This window comes from Falco cherrug, chromosome 8 (genome assembly GCF_023634085.1).
Source record: "Falco cherrug isolate bFalChe1 chromosome 8, bFalChe1.pri, whole genome shotgun sequence".
Lineage (NCBI taxonomy): Eukaryota > Metazoa > Chordata > Aves > Falconiformes > Falconidae > Falco > Falco cherrug.
In genome coordinates, this window is record NC_073704.1 from 32,537,902 (window position 1) to 32,556,697 (window position 18,796).

Genomic DNA, 18,796 nt, shown 5'->3' on the forward strand with positions numbered 1-18,796 from the left:
AAGCATGTGCAAAACACATCATCTTCTCTGTTTCAAGAAAGAAATAACTACATAAAGGCTTTTTAAAGCTAAAAACAAAACCATAGGCCAGCAAAGCTCACCTCCAAAAGTGCTGTCCATGGCAGGTGATGCTGTGAGCGAAGGGCTTGTGTAGTCCCCCGTGACATCCCTGGGGTGTAGCATGATGTGGTTTGCACCAGGCTGGGTACTGGAAGCCTGGGGGGAGGCCTGGGGCTGTTCTGGAGAGCCAGGGAGATGGGTGCTGGGGAGGGGCTGCAGAGTCCCCCCGCCGCTCCCCAAGGGGCTGGGTGAAGTGGCTGCAGTGCCTGTGGGAGGGCTGCCAGGCAGCTCTGTGCCCACCCAGCCGCTCACCGGTCGAGAGGGGCCACCAGTGCCTGCAAGGCAATGGGGGAAAGCAAATGAGAGGTCAGAGACAGGCTGAGCTGCCCACCCAACATCCTCCGCTGACACTCTCCATCTGCCCCCACAGCCCACAGTCCCCTGGCCTGTACTCTGTCTACAGCAACTTTGCGTTCGGGAGCTGCACCGATTCACTGATAATTTTCAAGGCCAGGAGAAGCCTTACGGATCCTTCTCTCCACCCTTACGCATGAAGCAAGCCAGAAAACTGCCCTGAGCACACGGTGGGGATGGAGGGCTGGACCCAGCACACAAAGCTCTGGCAGTGCAGGAGAGCCAGGCTTAACCAATGCCTAATGTCCCCAGGGAACAGCATCCACCTTGTTCCCAGGCTGAACTGGGATGGCTCACCTGGGTGATGGGTCTCCGTGGATGAAGGCAGCAGCACTGTCCTCATTGAGTTGTCAAACCCCGTCACCTCCCAGGCCCCGGGGCGCCTGCCCAGTGTCCTCTCAGGCGAATCAGTGGTGACAGCTGCCAAAACCAGCAGCGTCCCCTTGGCAGCTGCAGGGGTGCTGGGGGAAGCCAGAGCCCTCTTGCCTCTCTCCTGGCTGCCCGCAGCATGGTGTTGGCTTCCAGCAGCTGGAAAGCAATGCAGAGAGAGTCATGTTCCCGCTGGACAAGTTAATTTTTCTCAGCTGGGGTTGCAGCAGCATCACCCGCTGTGGTACCCAGCCCGACCATGCACAATAGGTAGGGTCACAACTGCATCCCCCGGGTTTCCTCTTCTTAACACAGAGCACATGAGAGACTGCTGGGAACAGAGGGTTTCTGTCACAAAAAAAAAATGTGTATTTCAAAATTTGTCGTCATTTGTGTGTGGCAAAAGAAATCCAGATTTTTTTAAAAAAAAGTAAACGTAGAAGGCAGTAAGGAGCTTATGCCAGGACAGCCAGCAGCTGGCAGCTTGGGCATGCTAGCTCCATACTCTAGTCCCTAAGCAGGAAAAAAACTGAGGAATTAAAAAAATCAAAGAAAACCTCTATGCTCCTAACTCAGCAAGACACTTATTTCATCTGGGACTATTAAGAAAAAAACTGAAGGGGGGACAGGGCAATCAGCACAGCCTTGTCCTGCTGCTGTGGGAAACAGGTTTTACTTTAGTGCATGCTTAAAAAAGTACATGGGTTTACTCAGGAACACAGTCCCACCAAATGTGGTAAAGCTTATGAACGACCCCAAAGGTAAGTGTTCACCTGCATGATTTCCACGCGAGAACCTCAGCTACGAATCACAATGCAGTTAGTCAGGTATTTTTAGCTCGGGTAGTTATAATCTAGGTTGGGTTCACAATGGGGTTCAGCTCCTCCTGGGAGGATGTGTGGGGATGCCCAGGGGTCTCCGCTCTGTGCACAACCTACAAGCTCCATGGATGGGCAGGACTCTCTGGGGTGCTGCTGAGTGGTGAAAAATGGCAATGGCAGCTCCCAAGAAGCATTTTCATTGTAGCATTGGAAAAAAAACCCACAAAAACCCCCAGCTTTCCTGTGATTTGATTTCTTCCCAAAATCTGAATTTCTAGTCAGTAGGGCAGGAATACTTCTTAACGCACCAGCTATTCTGGGTCCATGGTCTGGGTGGGGCAAACAGGGGCTCTCACATCCATAAAACTCACCAGGAGGATGGCTGTGGGCAGGCAGGTGGGTGTCTGTCCCAGCAGATGGGCTCTCTGGTGGTCCTGCTCCTGGTGGGGTGACATCCCCATCACTGGAGGGGGGACCAATGTGTCCCACGACCTTGCTTGCTGCCGGCACCACACTGTGTCTTGTAGGCAGCAATGCCCGCTCCCTGCTCCCAGCCAGCATTGTTACCAGCTCCATGCTGTCCACAAGAGCACCAGAAGTCCTCATCTCTGTGTCTGAACTTCTCGCCTGATGGCTGCTTTCAATGACTGAAAGGAAAAACAAGAAAAAAACCTAAAATCCCATCAGCGCTGGACATGCAGGCTCAGCTTGGACACCGAGGCCAAGCTCTGATCTCATTTACACTAGAGAAAATTTTGCATAATCAAAACACAGACATGAAATTTATTTTTGGATTCACACCAGTGAAAATCAGATTGGTCTGCAAGGCCAAATGCCAAAACCCACCTTTGTGCACAAGGTTAATTCAATTCAGCACCCCCGTGGTTTTTCGGATTGGTTTGTGTGTGTGTGTGTGTGTTAGGAGAAAAAAAAAATCTTTGCAGGAGCAAAAAGAGTCTTAAACAAGTAAGCAATGGAGACACATGCAGAGTGGAGTCCACGGGAGGACAGTGTAGGTCTGCAGAGCTGATGGCCAGCTGGCGCCCAGCACAGCCCATGTGCCCCAACCCGAGGCCATAGTGATGGCGCGAGGGACTCACAGCTCTCCCCCTCTCTCTGCTCAGGCCGTGCTGGCTGGATGCCTGACCTTGAATCCCATTGCCTCCAGAGAGCTAGCACGAAGTTGGCCAAGAACCACCAGGCAAACAGGAGGGCTGGCATAAGCCGTCCAGCCACCACGAGGCACCGGGAAGAAGACATCAATGTATGGTGTGGATTACACTGGCCCTCCAGGTGCTGAAGCACCCCAAGGTGATGGATGTTTTGGTGTATCCGACATCAATGTCTACCAGAACATAAGAAACAAGATGAAGTTTGTGCATCATCAGGTCCATTTTCTGTAAGCGAACATGGCCGGAGCCCCTGCTCCATCCTGAAGTGCTTGAGTCTGTTCTCTTGCTCCTGCTGGAAGGCTTGCTCCAAACTCCCACCTCTCCTATCATCCAGAATAATTTTCTCATTTCATTAGAAAATGAATAAATGCATTTATAGAATAAATATTCATTCCCAAGTCAGCATTACCCTTTAGCTTAACTAGCTCTTCCCCTCCCTCCACTTACTCCCCACTGTGCCGATGTGTCACAGCAGTGATCACATCCCTTCTTTGCACAAGTTTCTTCTGCATTTCTACCATCTGCTGTATCTCATGGACCAAAAAATTACTTCTCCCAGGGACATCAATAGGCATTACATGCTTTACAGGATCTCCAAAAGCGCACAGATGGCCGTGTGCATCTCTCGAATATCAACATGTTCCCAAACTGGGCCCTAAGCAAGGACTGAAGTAGCCAACTTCTCAGCTCAATCATTAACACAGACCACCACCAGCAGCAGCAGGACCCGGTGCGGCAGCTGTAGCTTCAGCCTTGGGTCTGCCATCCAGTCTGATGCCGCCTGGAGCAGAGCATCTAGTGGCAGCTGCCATGAGCAGTTCCAGTGAGATTTGCTAGAGGAATTGGGGCTCCAGCCCCCAGTGCCAGCCAGGGCTGCACCAGGACTTCCCTGCATATCGATCACATGACAATCAGAAGCATCCGTCCCTGCCATGTACGTTCCAGCTCTGAGGCCTGGCCAGCACTGCAGCCTCGGATGCTCGTCAGAGCCCACAACAAGTCAAAGCAAGTTCAAATAATGGTTGTGTCACCTGAATTAGCAAGACCCCCGCTTTGCCTATCTTCCTTGTAATCAAAACACAATCTCTGGGCTGGAATAGCCCAGCGCACACTCCACTGTCTGAGCGGGCAAAATGGGAGGCTGGCGAGGGAAATTGGAAAGAAAGTGAGCAAAGTCACATATTTTTGGGAGGGGAACTCCCCCCACTTTGCAGCTCAGAGATCCATCAGGCTATGGAACATGTCCTGCCTGTTACACATATGGCATCTCAAACGGGGCCGCAGATGATACACCAGCAGCAGCTGAAGGCATCACTCAATCTCTGTCCAAAAGGTCTGATGTTGAGGGTTAAGCCTTGCGTGTCTGTCCTTCCCCTCCAAGCACTTTCTGTAAGAAAGCCTAGCCTCGGCAAAACACCCACGGGCACCTACCCCTCCTCACCTTGCCTGTCTCCTTTGGGGTGGCCATACCTGCCACACCAAAAGTGGCAATTTGGGGAGTGGTCTCTTCTATCCATCTGCAATAGTTTCGGTGGGAACTCACCGAGAAAAAAAGAGATATGTAGGTAAGACAGTCCACATTTCATCCTGGGAGTCTGAGCACCACAAGGCCCAAGGAGACAAGAGCTGCAGTGGAGCAGGACCCCTCAGATGCCTTTACTGGCAGCTGTGATGCCCACCATGCCGAGCACAGCAGGCAGCCGCTGCCATCTGGAGGCCTGCTGTGAGCCACTCCTGTCCCATCTAACAAGCTGTTTGTTGTCGCCATGTGGACAAGGGGATGCAAAGTCGCAGGGGACACTTGGCAAGCCAATACCCAGCCTGTAATTGTAGCCCACAAGTCCATTTATAGCAGCCCTGATGCTGAAAGATTTGGGTGTGTTGGAGATTTCTCCCCATTCCCCTCTCACTAAAAGCTTTCAGCTGTGCAACCAACCCGTGCTTACTGTGCCTCAGCAGCCAGCTTTTCTGCACAGAAAAAAGGCAAAGCAGCAGATGCTTAAAGAAACCCTTAGGGGACGAGTATAGACAGAGGGAAATTTGCTTTCTCAGGTTGCCAAGTCATTTGTTAACAAGGGCTCTGGCCAGGCATGCTAAAACACATCATGGGGCACTGCAGCAGGCATTTAATTGCCACTTCTTAAAAATAACTCTGGAAATGCCAGCAAGCAGTACCTTCAGCTACAGCCCTTGATAGAATGCAACTGGTTTGAAAGTAAATTGCTGCTGGTTGCTTGTCTGGTCATTGTTTGCCCTGCAAATCCACCTCGGAGTTCTCTCTATCCTCTTTTGGCTCTGCAGAGCTGCTGGGAATAAACCGAAGCAAAACCCTTCCCCTTACCATGGGCACTAGCAAACCTGGCTTTGAGCGCAGTCAGGGAGTAGACGGGCTGAATAAGAAGGTACTATTTACACAGGCTTTTTAGAATCATCAGGCATTTTTATCTCTGCCCTGCAAGGTATGCCAGGTCCTGCTGCAGGAAGGAAAACTACACGCCAGCATGGGCTCAGCTCTGCCATTTGGTGGGTGCAGAGCATGAGCTGTGCTGGAAAATTCAACCCACAGCATGCAGTAAGGAAACTCAAAAAAATCAGTCTCTTCAACAAAACAGACAAGAAATCTCAGCTCATCACACAGCCATCAAGCCTTCCAGAAGTGCCAGATCACTGTAATCTCCTCTTTGACATCCCTGCAGAAATTAGCCTTCAAAGATGACCCTCCTCTGCTGGAGTGAACAGAGCAGATGAAAACTTCTTCCAAAAAAACCATCTGGCCTCCCCTGATGCATTAAAGGCTTAAAGCAGAGCAGCCCTTTAGCTCAGGTACTGATTTGTCACTAACAATTTTGTCACGTCCTAAGCTGCCAGCTGCTTTCCACGGTTTAACTCCACACGACCACAGCTGTCGAGAAATATTTGACTTCCAGCGCAAAACCCTCCTGCCACCCGCCGGACTGGTGTTTTCCTTCCCAGTTAAAACTAGCAGTGATGCTCACCAGACAGGTCGAGGCTCGGAGTTACTTTTTCTTCACAAGCATAACAAGTCCATGGCTTGCTGGGAGCTGAGTTATAATGCAGCCAGGACAAACAGATCAAGTTCCAGCCAATTTCTCAAGGCTTTGGGTTTGCCCCTGGCAGCGCAGCTGGATGTCTACCTTGTCAGACTCCTGAAAAATCCCTTGTGGACCAGTGATTTTCTGTCTCCATCCCAGGGCGCAGCACAGGCACTTCCCTGTCCAGGAGGTGCCTGCTGCTGGGGCAATGTCATGGCAATGCTCAAGGCTCAACCATGGGACAGCACAACACCAAAAAGCACAATGCTGCAAGTGGCTGTGATCACTCACAGACATTTTAGGGCAGGTAGTGAGGAAGGATGTATCCTGCTAACGCCAGGGGAGCAGGATCCCCGCAGACAGCATTTGGCAGGAGCATCACAACCAACCAGGGCACACCACAAGCTATACCAGCCCCGCTGCTTTCCTGCAGAAGGGATTTATCTCCTCAAAGGCCACAAAAAGACTCACTTGACCAAGGAACACAAATGTAATGTGTGTCTGCACACAAAAAAAGCCAAGAGCAGTTGCCTGGCTGCCCAGAGCAGCCCTTCACCCCAGAGCAGCAACTCCTCAGGAGGTTAGCGATTCCCAGGGGACCGTTCCTGGTACAGCCGCCCATGCAGTGGCTGTTTTGCCAGGGCTACAGCCACCGTGGGAGCATCCCGTGGTGAGCAGAGCTCGTGGAAAGCTAAAGCAGGCCCCTCCCGAGGACAGAGAGCTATAATTATAAAGTCCACATCTGTTAACATTGCATAATCTTAACATCATCCGAGGCTCACGGAGGGAAAAAAAAACCCACCTCATCTCAACTTAGAAAACTCCATGCCGGCTGTAGGAAAAGCTTAGAAAGAAAGGCAGACGGCAAGGGAGAAGAGGCAGGGAGCAAAGCCGGGGCTGCCGGCCCCGCAGCGGGTGGCACGGGTGGCTGCCGCTCCCCGCCGGGGTCGAGGCCGGGTCTGTGCTGTGTTTTGAACGGCTGCTGCGGATGTCGGGATCATGGGTGGAGGCCAGTTAGGAGCCAAGTGAGTTTGTGTGAACAAAAGCTACAGCCCTAAATCTGGACCGTCCAGGGCTCTCTGGGATTTTCAATTTCCTTCCTTGTTCTTGCCCTGAAAGAAGCCGTTTGAGGAGGGAGGGGGGAACGGGGGGGCTGAAATGGAGCTTAGAAAAAAAATATTCATACTTGAGACGGGTCAGTTGAGCGTAAACACGCTGATAATATTGCTCAGGGAAGGTCCCTCGTGTGCACTAAGCACTGGAAGAATGTGAGAGGTTTTTAACCACATGCAGTCAACCCTTTTCTGCTAATTCTTTCAATATTAATAAAAGGAATTATTCAGGCTGGATGAAGAAAGGTGGCGAGAGAGGGTGGATGGGGAAAAGAAGCGGTGCGGGAGCCCTGCTAGCACTTCCGACCCTACTGCAGGGCTTGGTTTGGCTGGGGTACCCTATAGACACATCCCCTGGTAGCGCCTTGCTTTGGTCCTCGTGCTCCTCGTCCTCTCCCCACCAGCTGCCAGGTAGAACAGGACAGCAACTCACAGGACTTTAAATCATTTTAAACATCATACAAAGGATTTATGCAGCCACCAACAGTGACTAGAGCTTTAATAAGTCAGCTCGAGAAAGGTGATGGGGGCTTAATGCCAGCAGCAGACCCTGCAAGCTCAGAGTGCCAGGGTCCAGGTGGTTAACACCTTCCTGGCTGCTATGGGTAACGTGTGCCCACAGGGCTGGGGACATCAGCATCGCTCTCAGCCCCTCCTATGCCAGGCCATGGCACTTTGCTGGCACTGCGCTTTATGAGACAAAACCATGCTACACTTCCACACCACCTCCCCTCTGGGACCTGTAAAACTGCAGAGGATGCTAAAGGTCATTTTTGGTTCCTACCATTTTTTTCATGATCCCAGAGCCTGATGCTCAGAGATGCAATAAGCAAAAAAAAAGGATCCAATTATTGCTCTTAAGAGCAGTACTCTAAAGCAGAGAAACAGGTACTCCAAAATAAAGACCACACAAAAACCTGTGGTCCTTTCCAAAAGTGTGGGATGCATGCATACAGCTTGCCTGCAACCAGGGATAAAACCCTGTGCAGGGACAGGATATTGTCCTGCTTATCCAGTGGTTTCCAGCCTCTTACTTTTGGTGTCCTAACATTTCCGCGGGGAGGTGCAGGCCCCCAGATCACCAGCTCAAGCCTACGAAGCCCTGAGCTTCTTACTCATCTTTCTTGGACAGTTTGGGTTCAGTCCACGGATCCCTGGCACTACACAGACCCACACTCCCTGAAAACCACCAGCCCAGGGCTCAGAGCAGCACCTTAATCCTCTTTTCATGAGCTTTTGTTTTTAAATAGCTTTTGGCAACTCAATTGAAAAAAAGTCCTGTTTTATTGTCAAGTCTTCGGAAAACACGTTCAAATGCAAGTCCACTTCCAACAGGGATAAGCTGTCTCATGACTACCCATACGCCTAAAAAAGCCCCATAACCATGCCAAGGCTCCAGTAAAATCCCAACCCAGTCATCCAGCCATCCAGCGAAGAGGGGACCAAGGCTGCGGCCACGGAGAGCTCCCACAGGGTCCCACCAAGACCCACGTCCCTGCTGCCTTCCCTGAGCAGAAAGCCTGAATCAGCCGTATCTGCCTGCATGCTGGCTCGTTTGTGTTCTACCTCAGAAGTGTCCCAGGTGTTAATGTGGGAAAAGCCCCTGCAGCCCCAGGGGGTGCGGAGGCAGCTCTGCCCCAGCACCAGCTGATGGGGCCCGGGTGCACTTACCAAAGGGATTTCTTTCTCACCGTTTTCAGTACACATTAATAAAAATAAGCCAAAAGAAACCTCCTGAACGGCACAGCTCTCTAAGCACTCTCTTCCCCCTCTCCTGCTGCTCTGTGATGCTGAAATGTCTCCAAGCACCCTGCCTGCACCATGGATCCTGAACACTAAATCCCAGCGCCACCGCATGCACTTCAAAAACCCTGCAGGCTTTTCTCTAACGTTCTGCAGAATTGTTACAGAAAATATCAGCCATGCAGCACTTCTCCTTCCTCCTTCCAGGGTTTTTAAAGTCATCTGGAAGCTTTGCTCAATGGGAAGGCAGCAGTACCCTCACCTGCACTGGCAGCCAGAGCAAAAGCCATGCAGCAAGCCGGCCCAGTGTCATTTTAACTTCTGCTCCCATGCGAAGGCAGTGCTGCTGGAGACTGTCAGACGGCTTGGGGAGGAAGTCTCCTGGCAGGGCTCCACCAAAGTGGAGTTGCTAGGTCACTGGAACAATAAAAAGGCAAGAAAAAACATCCTGGCTGCAAAAAAGAAAGGAGCGGGGGGGAAGGAAAAAAGCCATGGCAGTGAGTACAGTGCTGGTTAAGTGGAAAGAACCAGGGTCGGAGAGAGCAGAACGATGATGCTGCTGGCTTTCGTAAGCACGCGACTTAATTTCTAGTGTGAACCTTTCTCCAGAGCTCTCACACAAATAATTCCAGAAACACAGAATCTGACTGCAAGGTAGGCAACTGGTAAAAATCTCACATGGGGCAGTATTTCCAGGGAAGCTAGCCCACTGCTGTTAGAGAGATATTAATTACCCTTTTCATGTTAACCAGGGCATCACAATCCATCATACGACTTTCTCATCCCATCACACGCCCCCAGCAGCTGCCCGTGTTCACTTAAAACTGGTAATGTAAGAAAACTGCCTCCAAGCAGGGCTACACTTTGGCAGTCGGGGGGTGAGCAGCCTCACAAGGTGCAGAGTGCTGTGCAGCCCTGGGGCTCAGGCTCCTCTGCAAGGAAAGGTACTGGCAGCTTAGAAGCTGCAGGATGAAATTTTGCTTTCTGAAAAGTTTAATGTCAAGGCCAGAATGGAGCATTAGCTCATTCTGTCTGACCTCATGTATAACCAATGTCATTCCATGTAGCTTATTTACTCCCTGTGTAAGTTCAGTGACTTGTACTTGACTTAAATGGATCTTGCAGGGAAAAATACCCCAAAATACTGGTATTAGTGATTATTCAGGGTTGTGCTTAAAACTGTGAGAACTATGGGCTGAAGCACAGATTTTTCTCCACAAAACCTCAACACACATCAAAAAGTGATGCCTGGCAGTGTGAAGCATATGTGCAGCAGGAGCCGGCTGCCCCAGGAGTGGAGGACTTTGGCCCTTTGCAGACCCAGGAGAAAACAAGGCAGTATTTTCATGTCGGACTCTGGGAACAAAATGACAGGTCCCTGCTCCAAAGTGTTCTGAGCCCAGGACCTGCTTCCCACAGCCAGGAGAGGATAATAAATACCAGGAAGACAGAGTAGGGAGTAGGAAAAGGGGTGCTGCCATGCTGAGAGGCTATGCCAGGAGCAGCCAGGGCTGCCACGTGTCCCTGGGGGCCAAGCGATGCTGCCCATTGCCGCAGGGTGGGCTTTGGTCCAGGTGCCTTGACCAGAGCCTCACTCCAGCAATGCACTTAAGAAGAGCTCCCTAGGGAACTACTCTCCGTGCTTAACACTAAGCACGTGCCAAAGAGCTTTGCTGGCTGATGGCCACACCAGGAATGATGACCAAGCTGGGAACTGAGCAACTTCTCAAGGACGTGGTGAGGATGAGAAGGATGAAGGGCCCTCTTGGATGCAGGAGGATCACAAGGCCACCAAGGGGTGGATGCAGTTTGGTGACACACAGATACAAGGCTCGCTGGATTCTACCCTCCATGTAGACTAGAAAAATCCAACCTCACCCCAGGGGAAAACTAACGGCAGCCCAAGCCTTACAACCTGCTCTTGCCTCCCAGCTGAAGGTGGGATGCAGGGCACAGTGCCATGCCAGTGGGAACCATGGATGCTCTCATGGCTCCTACTCTTCCAGCAAAGGACAGTGAGCCTTGAGAGAGCACAGAGAAAAATGCAAACAGGCAAAAACTAAAGCAGCTTAAAGGGAAATCCCCAGAAGAGATAAGGGCCCCCACCTCCCTTCCCCCATCTGCTGCGAAAGGATGATGATCTAAATCGCATTTCCTAGATGACACCGCACCGATCTGCCACCGGAAGCAGCGGTGGCCGCGCTCAGGATGGCGCCCAGCCTCCTTCTTCCAGGGCACAAGCCAGGTCCTTCACCATTGGCACCCGCCACCCCATCACCACTGCCACCGTGGAGGAACAGCCTGCCCTGGGGCGGCTGGAGCTGGCATCCCTCCTGCTGCCCCATGCCACACTCCCACAGCCTCTGCAGTCACATGTTTCCTTTCTGAGAACCACGAGGGAGGGGATTTACCATTTCCAGTGCCTTTCTGCACGTTTCAGGGAGGCTGAGAACAAGGCGACGTCTTTTCAGCTGTGTGTGGGTCCCTGCTCTGCAGCAGGCAGCCTGCGGCCAAGCCCTGCAGCCAGCAGTGGAAGTGGGCGATGCAGAAGGGCAGGACTAGGCTGTCACCCTCCGAGCTGTCACTGAGGACACAGTCAGTGTCAGGTCACAGCCTCCCTTGATGCGCACCGGCACAGTGTGCCAAGCAAGGCAGCGCAGAGGATCAAGAGGCCAGAAATCTGTGCCCAGACCCCATCTGCCCACACACTGACCCATATTACCCAGCACAGAGCCACCTCACACAAACTGCCTTGGCACGTTCTTGCCATGAAGTGACCATCAACTTTGGTCTTAACCCAGCACGTGATGTTGCTTACCCAGCACCGTATGATCCAGGGGCACCACCAATTTGCAGGGCAGGATTACAAGGATCTCTGTCTGCAGGGTACAGACTGTTCTCAGAGGCCATGAAATTGCCGATACTCACATTTCCCAGGTCAGAAGCCTCCCAGTCCTCATTTGGCTTTCTTCATGCATCATATTTGCTGCATGCCCCTCAGAAAAGACCATCTTCATGATTATTCTGCACTCTCTGATCAAGTTTCCCTCCTAAAAAGCATCCTTTCAAAGTGCTTTTATCTGCAGGGTTGGCTGCCAGTCTAAAACTGCAGCCCCATTCTGTATTTGCTCATAATGTCCTAAAAAGAATTAACATTTAGATGTTAGTCCTGTAACTGAATCTGAATCAAACAATGATGACTGTTCAAATGCCTAAAGCTACTCAGGGGTATTTTCCTTTAAGCTCTTCCAAGCTTGTACCAGGAGTAAGGAGCTTTCTAAAGATGCTTTTGTGAGCACCAGCTACTGAAACCCTTCTCCTTGTCCCTCCAGACACAGATAGAATTATGCCCAGCTCCGGCACAAAGATAAAGGCTGAATTACAAAAGCAGTATTATGCTCCACAATCAGGGTCCTTGATTCCAATTGACAAGGAACGCAAATCATGCGCAGTTGGTTTGCTGATGTTTCCATCCCTGGAAATTCATTCCTACCAAAGGGATAGAAATCATTTCAATACAAAGGGTTACCTTTTGTGTTACCTCCCCAGATTGCTAAATCACCTTAACTTGTCAGTTCGTGATCTTACAAGTTATGCAGGGTCACACCTGGCCACCACTTGTATGGGATACCTTTCTTTGCAGAAGGTTTAACTACCAGCTGCTACAGTTTCCTCGATAAGAAAGTGTTCTCTTACCTATAACAGCACGGATGTAGCGGGAGAGCTATTCAGAGATGCTGTGAAACCCTTCTCTGGAGTAAATTTTTTAAAACGTATTAGATAAACATCTGCTGGTGATCCTGCAAGGGAAGAAGCCTTGACATCCCTGGCGAGATGTCTTGAGATCCCTTTCAGGCCTGCCTTGTGCTTTTATAGAGCACTCAAAACCAAAACCAAATGAAAAACCCCTCAAATATCCCCGCTCCAACCTCCACCCCTCCAACTTACACATACTGCAAAGAGTGCTGTCCTCCCCCTGAAACAGATCCTGCCACCCTGGGTGGGCAGCAGTACCCTCCAGCTAGGCTACCACAGAAGGTATCTTTCCAATAATACATTGAAGCCAAAACTTCAGTTTGGTGTGATTCATCCCCGCTTCAGCGAAGTTCAACAGAGCATGATGTTTCACGCCGGTCCTCAGGGCTCAAGAGATTTTTCCACAAAAGGAAGGGTGTTAACGCCTGTGTCCTAACAAGCAGTGATGTGGATAATTGTGCTCTGTAGATCCAAATTCCTCTTGTCACTCCAGATGCAGAAATGCCTTTTAGCATGCTCTTCAAGGAAAAAAGGGCGCGCCTTTGCTACTGGTAACCCCAAGAAGCCTGCCCATCAGTCCAAAACTCCTGCACGGGGTTTCTTCCATGGTCTGGAGATCCCTGAGGGAATCTGAGGGTGGGTTCTGGTAGCAGAAATGACAGTGATGTCCATCTGGCAAGAGGCGAGAGGTCAGACCAATTCCTGTGATGGCCTTTAAAACCTCTGCCATCACAGCAGGCTGAAAAATGCTGAGAAAAACGCCCTGAATGTGTGTGCAACACGACGTCCTCTGGGAGAGGCAGCCTGAGCTGCACCCCTGGGACAACGGTTAACCCTGCCAAGTCAACCCTTCAGGCACAGTTTTTATGCCTTTCTATCGGACCACTGAAAATTCCTCCTCACTCCTTTTCCAGCTGATTTCATCTCAGAGCTAAATTAGCTCAGGGTTAAAAAGAAAAGGGTATTTTCTCCCAGCCTTCAGCTGCAAGATCTTTGCTGCCATCTAACCACTGTGCAAAAGGTCCCTCAGACATCTCCGTGTTTGCCTTGGCGAAAGAACTGTAAAGGTCACGGCGTTTCCAGAGGACCCTTTGCAAGCACCGACTGGGGAGCCCAAGATGGGGTGCTCACGCAGACAGGCAAAGGGAAGGACCTGCAGCATTTTGTTGTGTTGCGAGTGACACAGTCACCCTCAAACAGCTTAAACTGGCCAGACCTCAGCCAGGATGCTGCAAAAGCAGTTTTGAAAGTCCTTCCAGCTTCACATCCTTGCAAAGAATGAAAAGGCAGATGAAGCTTGCATCTCCCAGCGGAGAGTCGATCTGCCAAGGTCAAGGCGCTTGCACAAGGCATTCGGGTAGCGGGACAGAAAACAACTGGGTTTGCACCCAGTCTTCCTGCTGCATTGCCCTGCACTTCTTTGCGCACCCCCTCTTTTCCTAGCAAAGCAAGACTGTTAAGATGGTTGCACTTCTGCAGACAGACTCACAGGCAGAGCCTTGCCAAGCAGGACTGTCTGAAACGGCCCCTGCGTCTGGACTCAAAAGCCTCTGGAGATCAGCTTTGAGCTAGCGGTATTCTTAAATGCAGCCAACCTGGACTTCTTGTGTGTCTCCTGGATTTGCAGCTCACGCTTTCAAGGGCTTTTTATCTACCACCTCAACAGCCAGAAGCTCTTTTTCTCCCCCTCTAAGTGATTCTCCTGTAACAACAACTCCAGGAGTTGGGGTTTTAAGGAAAGACAGCCAAACCTTAGGAGGCTCTCAACACAGATCCTGACTTCTGGCAGCAGCACTCTCTCGCCCACAGCCGAGATGCTGACTGCAGCTCAGGAGATGCTTAAGTAAACGACTGCAAAACTATTTATCAAATTACTCTGAGGCAAGGGCACAGCAGATGCAGAAGCAGATATAACTCTCCTCGACAGCCCTGCCTGCGCAGAGGACAGGCAACGGGAAACACCTTCATCCAAAGCCATGGGAGGGACTGGGGCAGCAGCACCGGAGCAGTGACAGCTTGTAGCATATTTCCTATAAGCACCTGCTTATAGGAAATAGGTCGGGTTTTCCATTTCAGGCACATCTTCAATTATATTTTTATATCTCATGCATTTTATACTGGTTTCTGAAGAGATGAAGCTCCTGAGACAGCTTCCTCTGTCCTCCTCCTACATCAAAACAAATTAGCCTGGATGGCAGACACCTCCAAGACAGCAGGTTCCTACAGGTTTTACAAAGACCAGCACTTTGCTAAAGAAGACTCCAGTGAGTGTCCGACTTAGGAAGCTGCTGCACCCAGACCAAGGAGGGTCCCTGTGGTTTGGTCCATGCCCTGACCGTGGGACCCATATGCACTCAGCACCCACAGAGCTCAAAATAAACCACAGCACACATAAACTACCCATGCTGTGGGAAGCAAACTACAGGTACTGCTCACAGAGTGACTTCATCACATGTATCGCCCTTGCATTGGTTTGCCCAAACACTGACAGCTCTAAAAATGAGCCTCTTTCTCCCCTGGTGTTATACAACCAGACTTTTGACCCCAGCACCCCAGTGACTGGAAACCTCATGTCGTTCTACCTTCCTCCAGTTGATCCCTTTGCTCACCCTGGCTCTGCCTGCCCCTTCTCCGAGCTTTTCAGGACCAGGGGTGACCAGCACCCAGCTGAGATAAACCACAAATTAACAGCAAAGAAGGGATGTGACCCAAGATTCTGAAATCTGTATTATAAACCCCACAGTATTCAGATCCTGCGAGACATCCTTATTTTAAGCAGGAACTGGTTCTTATTCCCTTTTCCCCCTGTTCTCTCCTGAGCACTTCAGTAGACTGGGTCTGACAGCAACGTTACTCTAGCACAGGCAATAGCTATGCTAACAGCTTGGAGGAGCCGAAGTTTACAGAGCTTCCTTTACTCGAGGGAACTGCATTTTTCTAAGATTATATTATTACTTGGGCTGGTCGCTCAGTAATGCAACATCATTTCCCTTTTGGGTGGGAAAGTTCTCTCCTTGTCCTTGGATGCGAATGATTTCAGCCTGAAAGGATGAATGCGAACTCTGCATAATCAAAGAGCCACAAATGAACCATGCCCCTTGCTGAAGCAGCACGAGGTCATGGTATAACACCTGGGCATTAAAAAATATATGGTGATGGGTACACATGCATCAGCTGTATGTATGCAGAAAAGGGTGAGAGGGAACGGAGTTCAGATGGAACAAAACCATTTCCACTTCATAGGCACCCACAGACTTCATTCTTTCACCAAGCCTGTGCTTGTAGCCCTCTTGCATCTGCTCTGGATGAATATCCCAGCAAAAGAACCTCTAATATTTATGGAAACATAGAATTACAATGCAAATGTCAAAAAACTGCTCAGAGAAATAAAAATTTGAATTTGTAATCAGGTCTACTACCACTGAAAATTGGATTCTTTGAGCCTTTTATGCTCAGCTAATCAGGAAAAAGAAAACACATATCATATGACCTACATCTTCAATCAAATGTAAATAACAGGGCCTGTGGTTGGGGTATTAAGGCCTCGTGATGAGCTTGCTCATGAGCTGCAGACTGTGGATTTTGTATCGGACATTATCAAAGGATAGTATGAACAACCAACCTTTAATTCGCTTGGAGCACCTTCTGACCCTCTGGCTGGTCAAACTGCCCTGAAAGCTTCTTTGCACCATTGCAACAGCAGAAAGACACCACGACAGGTGCCAGGATCCGCCCATGCCTCTTTCCAGAGGAGCTCCGTGCATGTCCCAGTGGATCAGCCCAAGCGTGAGCAGTGCCGCTCGCCTGCACAGACGCTCACCCACCCAGACCCTCCTCACCCCCCACACCCGAGAAACTCTCGAAACTATGGGGGGTGCAAAGCCAGGACACAGAGGGTTTACAGTGGCTCCAGATCATTTCCTCAGGGTATTTAGGCAGTTGCAGCTCTGCCCTGAGCATCCCACATGCGGCAGAGGCAGCCACATGGGGTGCAGCGTGCCGTGCCCCCCTCCTGCCTCCCTGCAGCAGCACAGACACAGGCAGAAAGACAGCATTCTTTGGTGCAAAAAGGCAGCAGGCTCAGCCACAACTGAGCCCTACCACCTATCCTTAGTTTGGAAACGGTATGTAGCTACCACCGATGGGAAACCCATAGCGCCAGCCAAGGGTCCTTCCAGCAGCGACTCCAGAAGAGCTGCAGACTTTGGTGGTGCCATAGTCTCCAGACCGCAGCACTGAAACACCATTGCTATGCTGACTCATTTTATTGGCTTGATTAACTTTTTAATTGCAATAGTTCCTTATTCTGGGGTCTTTTTTATTAGCTTGGATAAATGCTTCATTAAAACCATCACAACCAGAGCAACGCTACCGAGGCCTCAGTCCCGCTCGCTGCACTTACCGCAGACGCAGCGCCCGTGGCAGCCATGCACATCCCCCGAGCCAGGGCTGGCCACTGGCATCACCCACACAGCGTGCACCTACAGTCGGCCACGCTGTGGTCTCCACTTTCACCCGAGGGACAGCTCAGTGCCCAGTTTGGCAGCTAGCAGGACAGCAATCCCCTGCTCCTACTGCCCAGAAAACTCCCGGAATGCCGTTTGCGGGACTGCCTGAAACGCGGCAGGTTTGAAGCAGCAGCTTTCTGTTTTGGATGCACAGGCACAGTCCCAGCCATGGCAGCATCCGTTCGAGTTCTGCACTACAACCACCCCAAGACCAACCACCTTTCTAGCCCGGTACCACATCTTCTCTGCTAAATGACCATAATCCTCTGCCACCTCCAAGAGATGTGGTGGGGATGGAGCCACCAGCCTCCGCACGGCATTCGGTGGCTGTGAAATGCCCCTTGTAAATGAATGGGATGGGGAGGGTGGAGGCAGCACACAGAAACAGCTTGGGAGCTCAGTCAAGGAGGCATTCTGACTGCTAGCTCAAAAACTGGGCTCTATAAGAGCAGGTGAAGGAAGCGAGTTGTCCCAGAAACCCCACACTCCTCTAAACTCATCATTATCTGCAATTTTTGATACTGAAAATAATATTCCCTGAGGAAGACACCCCTGCACCAGCAAGGCTGGCATCAGCCCCCACAGACACGGCAGCAACCACACATCTCCCTTGTCCTCCTAGCCACGGGAGAAAAATAAAGCAAATCAAATTATCCCTCTGAAGTGGTGAGGGCTGCTGGAGCAGAGCGTGCTGCTGCTGAACAGGTGCGGGCTGGCTCTGGCAGTTTGCGACTGGGAAATTAAACTTTACAGAGAGCCCAACAAGGGGCTTTAGCTACGGCAGCTATCCCCTTACCGCTGTGCCCTCGTCACAGCTTGGCGCTCGCATTCACTGCGTACGGTGGTGTAAATCAATACGCATCACTATGTGCTCCCTGCCAGTCCGGTTACACAATTACCCCTCCGACCGCATTCATTTATCACTTAAATATCACACAAAGCGCTTTTACAAGCTGATACAAACCCAGCCGGTCAGTGCATGACTCTTGTTACCTTCAGGGGTCTGGGATGGGGAATGGGCAGGAAAGCTGATCCCTTATCTCCCTCCTTTTCTGAAATGCGTTTTTGCCCCTTCTCTTTACTTATTTGCTTAATAATGTACTCCAAAGGAGCAGAGCTAAATCTATACAGCTCCAGGGACTTCATGTCTAGAGCGCACTGACCAAATCCACTTACAGCTCACAGGGAGGAACAGTGAAGATGCCCGAGACAGGAAAACCCTGCAGCCTGCAGGTCTTTTGATAGCAACGCAGAGGTGCAGGAGATGATCCTTCCTTGTCCTTGTGCTGCAGGGGGAGGAAGCATCCTTCCTGCACCACCCTGGTCACCTGAAATCATATCAAAGCTAAACAGCAGCATCTTACACCTCTCAGTAATGGTGTGACTGCACAGAGAGCCAGGTTTCCATCACCCAGGAGCCACAAAATACATACGGTGAAATTTGAAGCAGGTTTGCAGGCAGCACCGTACTTTTGTGCAAAGAAGCATCCTCACCATCTTCTTCCCTTGCTCCTAAATCTGCTTCTTCCTCACACAGAAAGTTTCAAAGATAGAAAGTAAAAAAAATAACATAAATAAATGCAAGCTGTTCTGCCCCTCTAAGAGGGTTGCAAAGTTTCTCCTAGCCAGCCAGCCTAAATCTCTGCTGCAAGCTAAGCTGATTCCTTCTCAGGTGATTTCACAACTATTTCCAGGGCTCCCACCGTCGAAGCTACAAACGTAGGCATCACTTGGTATGGGAGAGAGAGAGAAAGGACACAAGGACAGGCGCAGATGGCAGAAAAGCAG

The 18,796-nt window shown here is 50.6% G+C and overlaps 1 protein-coding gene across 6 annotated transcripts in view; it reads right to left on the reverse strand.

Moving 5' to 3' along the window:
• Positions 1-18,796, reverse strand: part of HEG1 (heart development protein with EGF like domains 1) — a 59,410-nt gene that overhangs the window by 34,263 nt on the left and 6,351 nt on the right. For 5 of the 6 annotated variants that reach the window (XM_055718420.1, XM_055718421.1, XM_055718419.1 and 2 more), the window contains exons 2-4: positions 2,036-2,311; positions 772-1,002; positions 102-395 (exon numbers count right to left, since the gene is read on the reverse strand). In XM_055718420.1, coding sequence (XP_055574395.1) covers positions 102-395; positions 772-1,002; positions 2,036-2,311 — 801 coding nt within the window. Of the gene's footprint in view, positions 1-101; positions 396-771; positions 1,003-2,035; positions 2,312-11,672; positions 12,064-18,796 lie in introns of those variants that run through there. The other variant, XM_055718422.1, reaches the window with a different exon arrangement.